The sequence below is a fragment of the Crocodylus siamensis genome, chromosome 5 (genome assembly GCF_052110815.1).
Source record: "Crocodylus siamensis isolate JL-2025a chromosome 5, ASM5211081v1, whole genome shotgun sequence".
Classification (NCBI taxonomy): domain Eukaryota; kingdom Metazoa; phylum Chordata; order Crocodylia; family Crocodylidae; genus Crocodylus; species Crocodylus siamensis.
In genome coordinates, this window is record NC_143399.1 from 70,963,580 (window position 1) to 70,977,207 (window position 13,628).

General features: G+C 40.3%; 1 protein-coding gene across 9 annotated transcripts in view; it reads left to right on the forward strand.

The window, feature by feature from the left end:
• COL11A1 (collagen type XI alpha 1 chain) overlaps positions 1 to 13,628 on the forward strand; it is a 256,244-nt gene that overhangs the window by 157,557 nt on the left and 85,059 nt on the right. For all 9 annotated transcript variants that reach the window (XM_090048879.1, XM_090048883.1, XM_090048880.1 and 6 more), the window contains 4 exons: positions 1,127 to 1,234; positions 1,756 to 1,845; positions 2,140 to 2,193; positions 10,516 to 10,623. In XM_090048879.1, the coding sequence (XP_089905005.1) occupies positions 1,127 to 1,234; positions 1,756 to 1,845; positions 2,140 to 2,193; positions 10,516 to 10,623 (360 nt within the window). The remainder of the gene's footprint in view (positions 1 to 1,126; positions 1,235 to 1,755; positions 1,846 to 2,139; positions 2,194 to 10,515; positions 10,624 to 13,628) is intronic.

Consider the following 13,628-nt stretch of genomic DNA (forward strand, 5'->3'; position numbering starts at 1 on the left):
TATTTCAACCAGTTTTAGAAAGAAAAAATGTACTATTTGGCCTTCTCTTAAGAGATGAAAGTAAAGGTTTCCCTCGATTTATGCTGTACATGCGTTCCCGGAGAATGTTGCATAAATCAAATTTGCATAAAGCAAACCCACTTTGCAACATAACAAATAGGGATAGGTTCCCATGGCAGGGAGGGAGGGAGGCTGGAAGTAGGGAAGGGGTGGGGAGAGGGGTGCCGCTTCCAGGGCTGCACAAGACAGAAAAGCAAAGAGAATAGAGTGACTCTTACCCCAGCCCCAGCTGCAACAGCCCAGGGAGTGGCCAGTGCCAGCTGCCTGCAGTCTCTGGGATGCACCATGCTCCACTTGTCCCCACCCATCTCATCTCTGCTCCTGCGTTGCACTGTGCTCTTGTGCAGGCAGCTGGTGTCAGCTGCTCTTGAGGCTGCTGCAGCCAGGGCTGGGGTGAGTGGGGCCACAGCCCTTTCTCCTCCCCCCACAAACTTACCTGCTTGGGTTGGGGGGAGGGGATCTATGCTGATTGCATAAGAGTGAATTTACCTCTCATATAACACATTATGGGTCTAAATATACTCATTGGATAAGAATGAATTTGCATATAAAGAACCCGCATAAATTGAGGGAAACCTGTATGTTAATCTGTTGGGTTTTTTGGTGAGATTTATGGGTGAGATGTATTGGTTAATTAAAAACTAACAAGGTTTTATTTGTATTTCTTATTTTGGGTTACTTATTTGAGTTGCTTCCAATGGCACATTGGTTTATCAGGCTTCCATTTGCTTTCTGTAAGCTGTCCCAATATCTGAGCAATGCTGAGTTTGGGGCCTTCAGTAACTGTGGAGCAGGGTCAGGATTTTACTTTGTGGAAGATGCACAGATATATCCACAGAAAGGATATGTTCTGAGATTTGTTATAAGATGAGAATATTTCACAAGGCAACTTTGCCTGCAGGTGAAGATGAGGAATTCATGCTATCTAATGGCAATGGTGCTCCATAACAGACACTGGGAGCCCCTTGAAAAAAAAATTGTTGTGGGAGAAGATTAGGGATTAACCAATAAAAAAAAAAAGTATTAAAATTGCTCAAGATGACTGAAGTGTTATTATTGTGCTTAGGGTCCTACTGGTGAGACTGGCCCAATTGGTGAAAGAGGTCACCCAGGTCCTCCAGGCCCACCGGGTGAGCAAGGCCTTCCAGGTGCTGCAGGGAAGGAAGGCGCTAAGGTATTATATTGCTTTTTGAAAGTGGGTTGCAGAGGTGATATATGGGATAAATGGGCTTGCAAAGATATACTTTTTATGTCCTTACCAGATATAGAATAGAACAAGATTTCCCACAAATGAGCATATCTTAGCAGCTTGCCAAAATTAAAGGCCCTCATTTAGTACTGCTCCTGCTCCCAATGAAGAAGGGAAAATTTTCTGTTGGCTTCACTGAGAGTAGGGTTGAGCCAACAGTTGGGGAAGATAGTGGTTTACATATGGCCACATATTTATTGTTGTACTATGGGGCCACAGGTACATTTGTACTCAAGTCAAGTTAATGTAACTTAGGTATAAATTTAAGATACTCATAAATTAAGTTTAGGGGACTGTGGAGTACCTGGATGGAAGGGTTGATTAATTAGGTGGATGGATATTATTTGTCATTCATTTAACCAGAATTTGGCATGTTATTACACAAGAGTTAATACATTTTTATTTTCAAACTTCCTCATTTATTACCATGTAATACACTTTCACAGGGTGATCCAGGTCCTCAAGGCATCTCTGGAAAAGATGGGCCAGCAGGTCTTCGTGGTTTTCCAGGAGAAAGAGGCCTTCCAGGAGCTCAGGTACTGTATAGACACAGATGAGAACTATGGCAAACAGTATTTGCATAGAATCCAAGAGGATAATCTAGTAAGCCTTTCTTTACAGTAAGTTTTTCACTCTGGTCAGAAAATAAAGTCCATGGAGAGCAGCAAATGAACACCCAGAAGGGCCAGATTTCAACTGCTGTTCATCCAATGGTGCTAATATATTAAGTCATTTCCCCTTAAGTTTTTAAAATCCTTCCTATTAAATATGTTATGATGTGAAGCTGCTTCATTTTTCTCAGCGTAACATGCTTCTCTCCTTTTTTTTAGGGCCCAGCTGGTTTAAAAGGAGGAGAAGGCCCACAAGGCCCACCTGGACCAATTGTAAGAAACTAAAATAAATATTAACGTCCATTTTCATTCTTTTCATATAGTTTTGTTTTCATCAACAGAGCCTGTTGAAATCAGCAAGCTAGCCTAAACTATTGAAATCAATAGGTATTTAATGGACCTATACATGTAAGGAATGCGAAGGTAGTGAAATAACTGAAACTCATACTAATATCAAGTAAAACAGTGAATTATTTCTGAGTATTGCCAAACATCTTTAAAAGAAAGGGTGAGATACTGGAGGAGTAAGATACCATGGAGTGAGATACTGGAGGACTGTGCTGTACTGGGGCTTCTTTCAGAAGAGAATACGTACAAATATTTGTTCTCCCAGAAGTAACTCTCCTGGGAGAGCGCTAACCCTGGTTGTTTCCAGTTTTTTTTTCTCCTGGAACAGCCTTTTTTTTTTTTCTGAGGGGAGGAGCGGAGAAAAATCCTGAATATCTGTATACCCATGGTTTCTCCTGGGAGAGTAGAAAACTAAAATGTCTGTCCATAGCCTAAATCCTTTTTGTGCCACTGCAGTGTATTCATATTATTGACCTGTATAACCATAGCAGAGATGATTGTGGTTTTTAAATTGAAGTTTGCTTCATCTTTCTGAATGTTTAGCCTGGTCAGTTAAGCAGTCATAAACGTATGTCTAAACTTCTCTTCATTTTCACATAATAAAATATATAGCCACCAGAAAAATACAGTGATTAAAGAGAAAAAAAAAGGTTAATATTTTCCCCCAGTTTTCTGACAATCTGTTGTGAGGGGCCATACAATTGTTTGTTTTTAAATCTTGTACTACCACTTACATACCAACCATGTAAAAAAACAAAACAAAACCCCAAAACAAACAAATATTGTGGTGATAACTTTGAGAAAATGTTTTACAATTTTCACTTTAAGTCTGTGCAGTTCACTATATAATTAACTTTATATAACAAATGTCAGTAATAAATTACACTTTAATCTCATTTTCAGAAGTATGTTAAATAAGCTTAGTGAATGATATTGTGGCAGATATACCAAGGCATACATTTGACAATATTAAAGAAACTGAGCTTTCAGTGAAAAATTAAACTTTTCTTTAGTGATAGCTTTGATTCTGTGGGAAACAAAGAAAATTTTAGGAAGTCCCTGAAAAAAACTTCAGATAGCATGATAGTGAATAACATGAACATCCCAACAGGTATAATAGTTCTTGTTTGAGAACCTTGTAATAGAGAAACTGAAAGTGTATGCATTTTGATAATATGGACAATAGAGGCTTGTAATGTATAAAAACAGAACATATTTAGAAAACCCTAATAGAAAAACTGTTGGGTTTGGAATTTCTAGGTGTTTGGAATAATTAGCAGTAAAATTGTTGAATTCATTCTTGGCTACTGTGTCATCAGGAAGGAAAGTGTTGGTACATTAATGGTAATTTTCAGCTTCCTTTGCTAGGTCTTTGATTGTAATTTTATTGAGGCAGAGAAGTATTAATTATGGTGCATCTGAACAACACATCATAATAGGAACTCACTGGGAGAGTGCCTATATACATGGGAGAGTAAGATCTATATATATAGGCACTCTCCCAGTTAGTGTTCAAAATATATATTTTATTTGGTCATAAGATCAGGCATGCGTGGTCCAGATACTAACGTTGCCGGCTTGGTGTTTTTTGTTTACTGGAATGTTTCTTGCATCTCATGTTAAATGTGATTTTACTATTATGGTACTGAAGAACATATATATATATTCCAGTAAACAAAAAACACCAGGCAGGCAATGTTACTGCTTTTTCTTGCAGCCTTTCAGAGCCCATTCCAGAGCCCAACAGCCCTAACTGTAAAGTAATGTCTCCTGATGTCCAGCCTGAACCTTCTTTCTAGCAGTTTGGCTGTTATTCCTAGTAACCCCCGGGTGGTGCCTGGGGGAACAGAGTCTCACCCAATTTCCATTGGCTCCCCTGGTGAGTTTATAAACGGCAACCAGATCCCCTCTCAGCCTTCTCTTGTAGAGGCTGAGTAGGTTTAGGCCCTTTAGCCTCTCCTCGTAGAACCTCCCCACTACCCCTTGACCATACAAGTGTCCCTCCTCTGGACCCCTATATAAACTTTATATATGTTTGGTGGCAGAAGCAGGGAGAGACCCTGACCCCCTCCCCACAAAAATAACTGTTAAAGCCAAGCCAAGCTGTTTGACAGGCAAACAGACTGAAACAACCTCTCTGATCTCAAGAGTCTGAACACAAGGATTGTGTCTTCTTCAGCATAGAAGACACACTATTATCTTACAGTACTTAGGTGTTCTAGCCCAAATGAATACAGGAGACCCTCGGCATTCATGAGGAATACATTCTCATATCCCCTGCGAATGGCAAAATCCGCAAATAAGGCACTGCATTCATGAACGCAGTGCCCCCGGCATCTGGGGGAGGGCATGGTTGCACTGGTGGTGGCAAGAGTATGGCAGCAGCAGGGGGAGCACAGCAGCAGCATGCGCGGAGCTCCTGAGGAGCTCCTTTAAGTGTATTACAGTGCGGGTTTGGCATTCACGAATATTTGAAACTGCAAATCCTGAACCCGCGAATAGCGAGGGTTTCCTGTAGTTGAAACAAATGTTAATCACTCACCTGATATCCACCTGCAACTTCTACTGTGTATACTGTCTGTAAAGGTGACCAGCAATTAATGTTAATTGATTACCTGTAATTAATTATCCATATTATGGTAAACAGATCAGAGAAATGTTGAATTATAGAAATGCCCTACCCTTTTTTGAAGCACCTGTCTCTTTTAGGTAAAGATAATAAAGAAACTCAAAATTTTAACATTTAAAATAACCAAATCATTGAGTTCCTAGATATTGTAAATAATTAACAAAGGTGAGGAATTTGGAGAAACAAAGCAGGCTGAAATAAAGCTGTCCTGCAAGCTTCTATTTCTGGGAAAACTATGTAGGATTGGACCAGGAAGTTCTGTGGGAGGACTGTGAGATTCTGCCTGCTTTAAGTTTATCAGGAAACTCTAATATAGGCAGGAGTGTGTGTCCTTGTTTCCAGTGTGGTTCCACATGAGACACAAGCATAGAATGTTATCCTTTCATTCTTCATTAGCTTGAAAGAAATCAGGTTACAAGCTATTTATTTACCTCATCGCCAGAACTAGCTAGCACATGCTGCTTCCGCCTGATAATGCAGACTGTTATGAATTTGTTCAGTATGTTACTTAAAAGTATTGCTATTCCTCCAAAACATACACAAGTGCTATAAATACATAATAGTTACAAGAAAAAGTTACAAGGAATACAGGCAGTAATGAGTTTATACTCCTATATAAAAAGAGATAACAAGAAAACTTAGGACATATTTTCCATTGGGCAAGAGTGAACAAATCATAAGGAAAGGAAAGATCAAGGACATGGGTTTCAAAAAGGGATTTTAAGATAGCTAAAAAGTGATATGTAGGATTAAGGAAACTATTTTATATACAAGCCTTTAGAGTTAGAGAAGATGATGAGAGGAATGGAAAGGCTATAGGTACCTGGAGTTCATACATTTGAATACCCAAAGAGACCTGTGTGCTCATCTGACCTTTTAAGCTGAGGTGCTGCAGAAACAATACAATAAATTGGATCATACCATAGGAGTATGGGATGGGAAGCAGCCTCATATCATAGAAACAGAGCAATATGGGGGACCCTGCATTACTAGACAAATATTAATCCAGAAGGTGAATGATCAGCACAAAATCATCTACTCAAGCTAAGCATACATACCACACAAAAAAACCTCTTAAAATATGCAGTAGGCAAAGAGCAAGAGAGACAAGGAAGCTATTTTGGCCATTTCAACAGCAAGAGATTTCTTAGACTACAATATTGTTAAAATAATCCTAGGAAGAGGCCCATGCCTTATGTTATATGGGAAGGCCAAAACCCCCATACAGCTCTTGCCAGAAGAAAAACTTTCTTTTTGGCCCCCAAACTGGCAAAAAGTTTGATCCTAGGGTCCCAGTGCACCCCCTCTTTCTCCTGATGGGGTCAAAATGCTCGGTCTTGCTTAGGTCAGAGCAGGGAGGTACAATGACAGAAAGCCTGCAAAAACACATTTACATGAACCCACTGGCCCTTACATTCCAAACAGTGGTTCAGAGGGGGGTCCTACTTCATCTGATAAAGTGAAATGTCAGAGAGAAAAAGTTGGTAGCAATCTTGTACTGGGATCTTGGGTAGGGAGTCCATGCCCTTACCCCACATTTACAGGCTGCATGTAGGTGTAATGAATTCCATCTTTTGCTGTTGTCTCAAAATAAAAGTGTTTCCAGAACCTACAGCTAAAATCTTTTACAGCAAGAAGCCTACAGTTAGGCTCCTAAATACTTATTTTGACGTCAACATCTTTCAGACCTTCAAAAAGAACTGATCACCTAACAACTCTCATTGAGATAAATATATGTGAACTGCAGGGCATTTAGCAGCAGCAGTAGCTGGTTAGCCTCACTCCCCAAGTCTGGCTGGTCATTTTTAAATGCAATTGAATTGGGACTTATTGACTTGTGCTCAAAGGTAGCTAGTAATAGCATGAAGAATAGCAGAAGCTAACTTTTGTGACCAGGAAGATTCTTTCTGTTCCTGTGAATCTCTTCTTTGACAGTGCATTAAAATGAGACTATAGAAATGTCAGGAAGCTTGTACCTCACTTGGAACACTTTCATGGAAGATAAGCTTCAGGCTGAAGTTTGTAAATGACAAATTATTGATTGGGTGTATATAGATTTACTGAAAACCAAAAAGTTATAGAATCTTACCTCGGCCTCTAAATGTTTATATCTACACTTCTACAACATCTTTATGCCCTCTTTCTCTTATGTAATTGAGATCCTTCACTTTTGATGAGTACTGCTGAAGGGTTTTGTGGTTTTTTTCTTCCTGCAATACCTCTTCTTATCTTTTCAATTTGGTACCTTTGCAATGGCTTAAAACACTTTCAAGTCAATGATAATCTCACCTTCCATATGTAATATAGAGAAAGTGCTGTGGTATGTCATAGAACATTAAGGAATGGAAATTATAGCTGGAGAATGTTTTCCTACTCTGAATATTCAAATTTTTCTATATTATTAATATTAAGGAAGGATTAATCTAGCTACTACTTGGATTGCTCTCCTGAGATTCTAAGATGTTTTCTTCTATATGGGTCCAGTTTGCCACTGTTAGCCATGCTGAGTGACCTATTCCTTCAGGAGTAACACCACTGTGACACTACCTTCAAAGTCACCTGGATAAGGATGGCAAGATAAAGCACAGAATTGAGTCACTTCTGTTCACCCCTTAATTTGCAAGGTTGTCCATCATAGTACTAGAGGCCTGAAACAGGGGCCAGACAAGATTTTGTTTTACACTGGCTATCAGTGAACAAAATTTGTAACCTGATGAGACTAAATAATTAGTTACTATGGGGATGGAGTCTTTCCCCCATTGGTTTGAGACTATCACAACCTGCAGAAAGGGCATAGACTCATAGTCATATAGAACTGGGAAGAATTTCACAAGAGCAGTTATTCTACCCCTAGTCAAAGTAGGATTACTTTGCTAATTTTTTTAATGACCTAAGCTAACTCTGAAATTAAGTCAACTCCCCTAAAAACCAGATTCTTTGCCCCTCCAGCTACTTGCCCCGCAATGCCTGCATCCTCTGGCACCTGCCTTCATCCTAGTGCCTGCCCACCACACTGCCCCACATCTGCTCTTGCCCAGCTCCAGCCTGGCTGCTTTGGCCTGAGCCCATCTTGGGCACCACCAGCAGTGGTGGCAGCTCTGGATGACGAACTGCTGCCCTTCCCATTGGTGTGTTCTGCTTCAATATAATGATGATACATGACCAAAACCTTCATTAGTAATGGTAGGCTGATTTCTGAAATCTGTAGACTTCACAATATAATGCAATAATGTTGTAAATATTCTTTTATCTACATAATAAGCCTCCATACATAAGAAAATAAACAACTTCCCCTACCCCAAGATTCTGAACCATATGGTGAAACAGTGTCCTTTTTTGGCAAATCCATACAAGCATAAGCAAAATGCAATAAGGTCTGTTAATGGAAGGGGTATAAAACCAAAGATTGGGAATTTAGGATTAACTCTTTCAACAGAGCTTTACTGAAAGCACTCTGAGTCTACTGCATGCGATCTTACTGAATAAGAACATATATCCATTGTGTTGGGCAGAGTACTTAGGAATGAAGTACATACCATGGATTAAATCTTGCATTTAAACAGGCTATCTACAGCATTACCTGATTTTTGGAGGATCAAAAGAACAACATTCGGTCTTTGAGTCTGCACTTCTTGCCAGTTACCATTAAAAAATTACCGTTTTTTATTATTAAGTTTATTTTAGTAATTTGTAAAGCAAATGGTAAGCTAGAATCATCCCATGGATAAGAACTGTGGGGCTAGTTTGATGGATTCCATTTCTCCACTAAAAGATTTTAGAGAACTATTTAAAAAGCAAGTACGTAGTGGAACAGATCTATATACATTCTGGGATTTAGGATTTGAATTACTGCTTAAAAAAACAAGTAAAAAAAAGCAGTCATTCTCATTTTAAAGTAAAGTGTGTGAAAATGCTGATGATATCACATTTAGACAGTCTTCTACTACTTCTGACTCAGAATGCTTCAGAATGGTTGTCAGTTTTTCTCTTTAGTAGGCATGCCCCTCCCCTCTACTTCCTGGCTGCAGCTCCATCAGAGACTGCAGGAACAGGGTATCTGCCTGGCTTCCTCCTGTTTTCCCCCTTCCCCTCACTACTCCCTGCTTCAAGCAGTTTTTCTCTTTAGTAGGCAAGTGCTACTTTAATGCACAGGAGCCTATTTTACCATGCATTAAAATGTCATGGAAAAAAACCATGCAATTATGCTAATACACAGTAAAATAAGCTAGTATGCATTAAGGCTAGGGACAGATATAACACATAAACTGGTTTAAGTGATCAGAAACTCCTTTAAACCTGTAACAGAACAGGTTTCAAAATGGCTGAAACCAGTTTGAGATAAACCTGGCTGAATGTAGTATCAAACTTAACTGATTTGGCTCAAACTGGTTTATGCACTGTCTGTCCCATACCCTTTCCTAGTTTATGTTAAATCAGAATCCTCCAGAATCCTAGATGCTTTGTTGTGCTAGGCAGGACTCTGTTATGTCCTCCAGCCCAGCAGGCCTGGCCCCTCCTCTCTGCTTCCTGGCTGCAGCTCTGGCAGAGACTGCCGGAACAGGGTGTCTGCCTGGCTCCCTTCTGCTTCCCTCCTCCCCTTCACCACTCTCTGCTTCAGCAGGGATTCTCCCCTCCCCTCTGCCTTACATAGACATCTCTCAGGATTAGTTAGCATACCACATGCTGGCTACAGCCCATGCTGTGGGAGACAGGACAAAGGCAGACAGAGCAGAGTTGGCATAGGGCTCTTTGGAGCTAATCAACAGATAGCTGGTAATGTCCCACCTTGGAAAAAGTTGTTCAAGAAGAGCTTCAACTAATAAGAGATTCTTTTGTTTTGCTGATGGGCTCATAAATTCTCCCTGTGTAATTCCCTTCTGTGTAAGTAAATGTGTAAATCCCTGCTGGCCCTTGCTGACTAGCAAGGGTGGGGGTGGGAACCCCTCCCTAATCAGAACATCCTGCCAAGGCCTGGCCATGCCACACTCAGCTCAGCATTGTGGAAGGTAGGGGAGGGTTGTTCTAGTGGCCCCTGGCTTCTGGTCGGAGCCACTGCAGACATATGCCTGCATTTTTTCAGTCCATAGGGGATGTCTGTACAGTTACAGACTGATTCAGCCTAGCCAAGTTAGATTAAACTGAAAAGATTGAATCAATTCAGGTTCAGGTTTTTTGAATATATGTCCCTAGCCTAAGGATCACTTTAAATTCATGAGCTTTCAGTACTGTGTATTAGGCTGACCTCACACTGGAGGTACTAAATTTAATGCTTCTTAGGAAAAGCATAGTAATGCGTGTGTAGACATGCCCAATTATAGTCAAACTTTTAGGCCCATATGGAATTGAGTTGTGTCGACTGAACTCTGCTTGGTCCTATTGCACACTCAAATCAGTTAAAAAGAACAACAACAACATAAAAGTCTAAAAACTTGGACTATGAAGCACTCTGACCAGAAACTATGAAACTGCATTACTGGTGGGAATTTAACTTTAAAATAATCCATCTGCACAGAGTCCCATTGAAAACTGAAAGTCTGAACTTGGAATGTGAAGAACACTATAAGTTTAAATGAGTTACAGAAGAATTCTCATCTAACTACAATTTTCTTTTTTTCCAGGGTTCACCAGGTGAACGTGGAACAGCAGGTACTGCTGGTCCAATTGGTCTGCCAGGTCGCCCAGGTCCCCAGGGTCCCCCAGGTCCAGCAGGAGAAAAGGGTGGTCCTGTAAGTAATTGCAAGGCAACCACACATAAAATTGCTACGGTACAGAAGTGAATATTTCTTATTCAAGAATATTATTTTTCACACTTCAGTACATTCCTATTGAATATGTGTCTAGTGTACATGCCTCACTCTCTTTTTATTTACAATATTGTAAAAATTAAAAATGAATTAAACCAAATGACATTTTTGTACAACACATAAGACCAAACAAGACTTAACATTATTAAACACAATGTGGGTAAATATGCTTTGAAACATTTTGTCAGATTTTAGTTTTGATTAAAACTTCGCATCCAGCTGCACTGTTTTAGAATGCAAATTTATTTACCATTTTATTACCAAATTTTAGTACTGTTTACTGCACTTTTCTAATGTGTTCTCAGAAATAGTTGCTTTTCTGGTGTTTTTTTAGGATCTGTTTTGATCATAAAATCCTAGAAAAGTAGGGCTGGAAGGGACTTCTGGAGGTCAACTTCTCCAATCTCTTGCCTGAGGCAAGATCATCTGTATCCAAACCATCCAAATAAAATCTTTGTTTGATCTGTTACTAAAACTACACATGCAACCCTATTGCACACCACAAAGCATAGTATCCTAAGCTGCCTGAAGTAAAGCAGGGGGAGTTGGCCAGTGTCCTGCTGTTGCATGATTTTTAAAAATTCATTTAAGAGATCCAAGGAAGAGGGCCATGCCCCTGCCATTGCAGAGGAAGGCAGAACCCCTACAGTCCATACCATTCTGACCATAGAGTACAATTCCTTCCTTGCCCATTGTTATAAATTAATTTGATTGTTCATTTTTTTCAAACTCATGATATTTTTATTTTAAGATCTGAATTCCTACCTGTTCAACAGTTTTCTTTTCCCCCCCTCTTTTGGCACTCTTTCTTTTTTCTTTCACCTGAACACCTCAAGAACATTTTGAAAATGTGAAAGAGGACATAATGAGATCGTTTACATACACAAATGGACATGTCAGGCTTCTATACAAGTGCTATTGGGTGGAGGAGGGGTGCTTTAATTAGAGTGGCTCGCAAGCAGCCACAACATCATGTGTATTCAGCATCCCACACTTCAAAATGGCGTCAGAGGTGCTTTAATTAAAGCTTGTTCAATGAGCTTTAATTAAAGTGTCCCCGCTGCCATTTTGAAACATGGGAATGCTGAATACACATGATGTGGAGGCTGCTGAAGCTAATTAGCTCTCTTTGGCAGACATGCAGAAAACTCAGTTAATCAAGTCTGCTGTGATGTCTGCTAATTAGCACACATCAGAGCAGAGGTTTGTCATGTGTATAGGTGTTCATCAGCTACCATTCAGTGTTGTTATAATATGCCATGAATTCAAGAGGCACCTACATACCTGGTAAAAACTTGCTACAATACAAAAAGAGCACCTCTGCCCCAAAGCTGCACACCTACCACCCCACACTTTAAATAACGAGAAGCCACATCAATTATAACCTATACTTAAGAAAGACAAGCCCTACCACTCCTGGCTTTCAAACAACCCATTAGGCTTACCCAGCTCATCATCAGAAACAAACTCCCCGATGTTCAACGAACATCTAGTGGGGCACTGCTTTCCCTTAACAGTAGATGCTTGACCTGGAGATGCATTAACAATAGATGCATCTCCACTGCTACAACAATCAACATTGTCCACTAGAATCCAATCAGAATCCATGAATCTTACACATGACTATCCCAAAATGTGGTATATTTCATCCAGTGCATCAAATGCCTTCATGCAAACTACGTGGGTGAAAGTAGATTAAAATTATGCACTAGCATGAATGATTGCAGGAAAAAAGATTATGGACAGAGACACACCGACACATGCAGATGAATGAACTACTACTTGCTTTCTGACCTCACTATTGTGCTCAAGGAAAATTTACAAAACACCATTAAAAGGCAAGCCCAGGAACAAAAATTCTAGACACTAGGTGTCAAGGACTGAACACTGATATTGATTTCTTGGCATATTATAATCCGCCTGACTTTGAATAATCTTTCTTCTCACAATCTGTCTTCATACTACAGGTGGTAACAATCCCCCTTGCTTTTGAAAGGCCTTGATCTTCCACTAATCAAGCTATCTTTTTATCTGTGATGTGCTTGCCTATTACCCCTGGGAACTATTTTGTCCTCCAGTTCCACATCTCTGTAAACTATTTTAAAAATGTCACTGTGCCTTTTTTCTCAGAACTAAAGAAGAGTAAGTTATCTCTGAAAGCTTGTCAAAGGGTATGGATAGACATAACATGTGAACTGTTCCAAAAATGTCACTTATTGGAAACCATCTCACAACTGGCCCCAGGTCAGAGGTGTCTGCATGTACACTGCTAAGGGTTCTTTTAGGCATTGTAGTGCTGTGAAACCACCAGAAGGTGCAGTAAGTACTTAGCCAAATTGCAAGTTTCTGCTCCCGGTCTGCACTGCCATTGAGTACATTAAAGGCCCACTTCTGTACTTTATTGAAATGTGTGTGCTGATAACCTGACTGAGAATATTTAGGTGTGTGGGTAGGATGCAGGAGCTGCCTGGAACCCTGCTTCTGGGTTCCTAGGGGACTGGGTACTTCAGAGCTTCCATGGCTTTTAAAGAGCACTTTTCCTCAAGCCACTCATCAGTTTATATCTGACCAGAGTTCAGTGTATTCCAGAATTATTTGAACTAGGGGTGGCTAGGTGCAGGAGTGGCTGCCTAGACCCCTGTTTCTATGTGCCTGTGGGCTAGGAGTAGCTCCCTGCGACTTCTAGAGAGCTGTTAAATTTTCCTTCCAGGGGTGGCAGTAGAGTCCTTGGGTAGTCCTCCAAGAGCCCTTAGCCCCTAGGCATACAGAATCCAGGTAGCCCTCTTCTTTCCTCCCACACAAATCTACCCACTTGCCACCCCAAATAAGGGTGGCAATCTCTGGTCAGTCATCACCAGTAGAAGAAAACTGACCAGCTTTTTAAAAGCAGCGGGGAGCTACTCCCAGAGTGAGGGACACTGCAATCA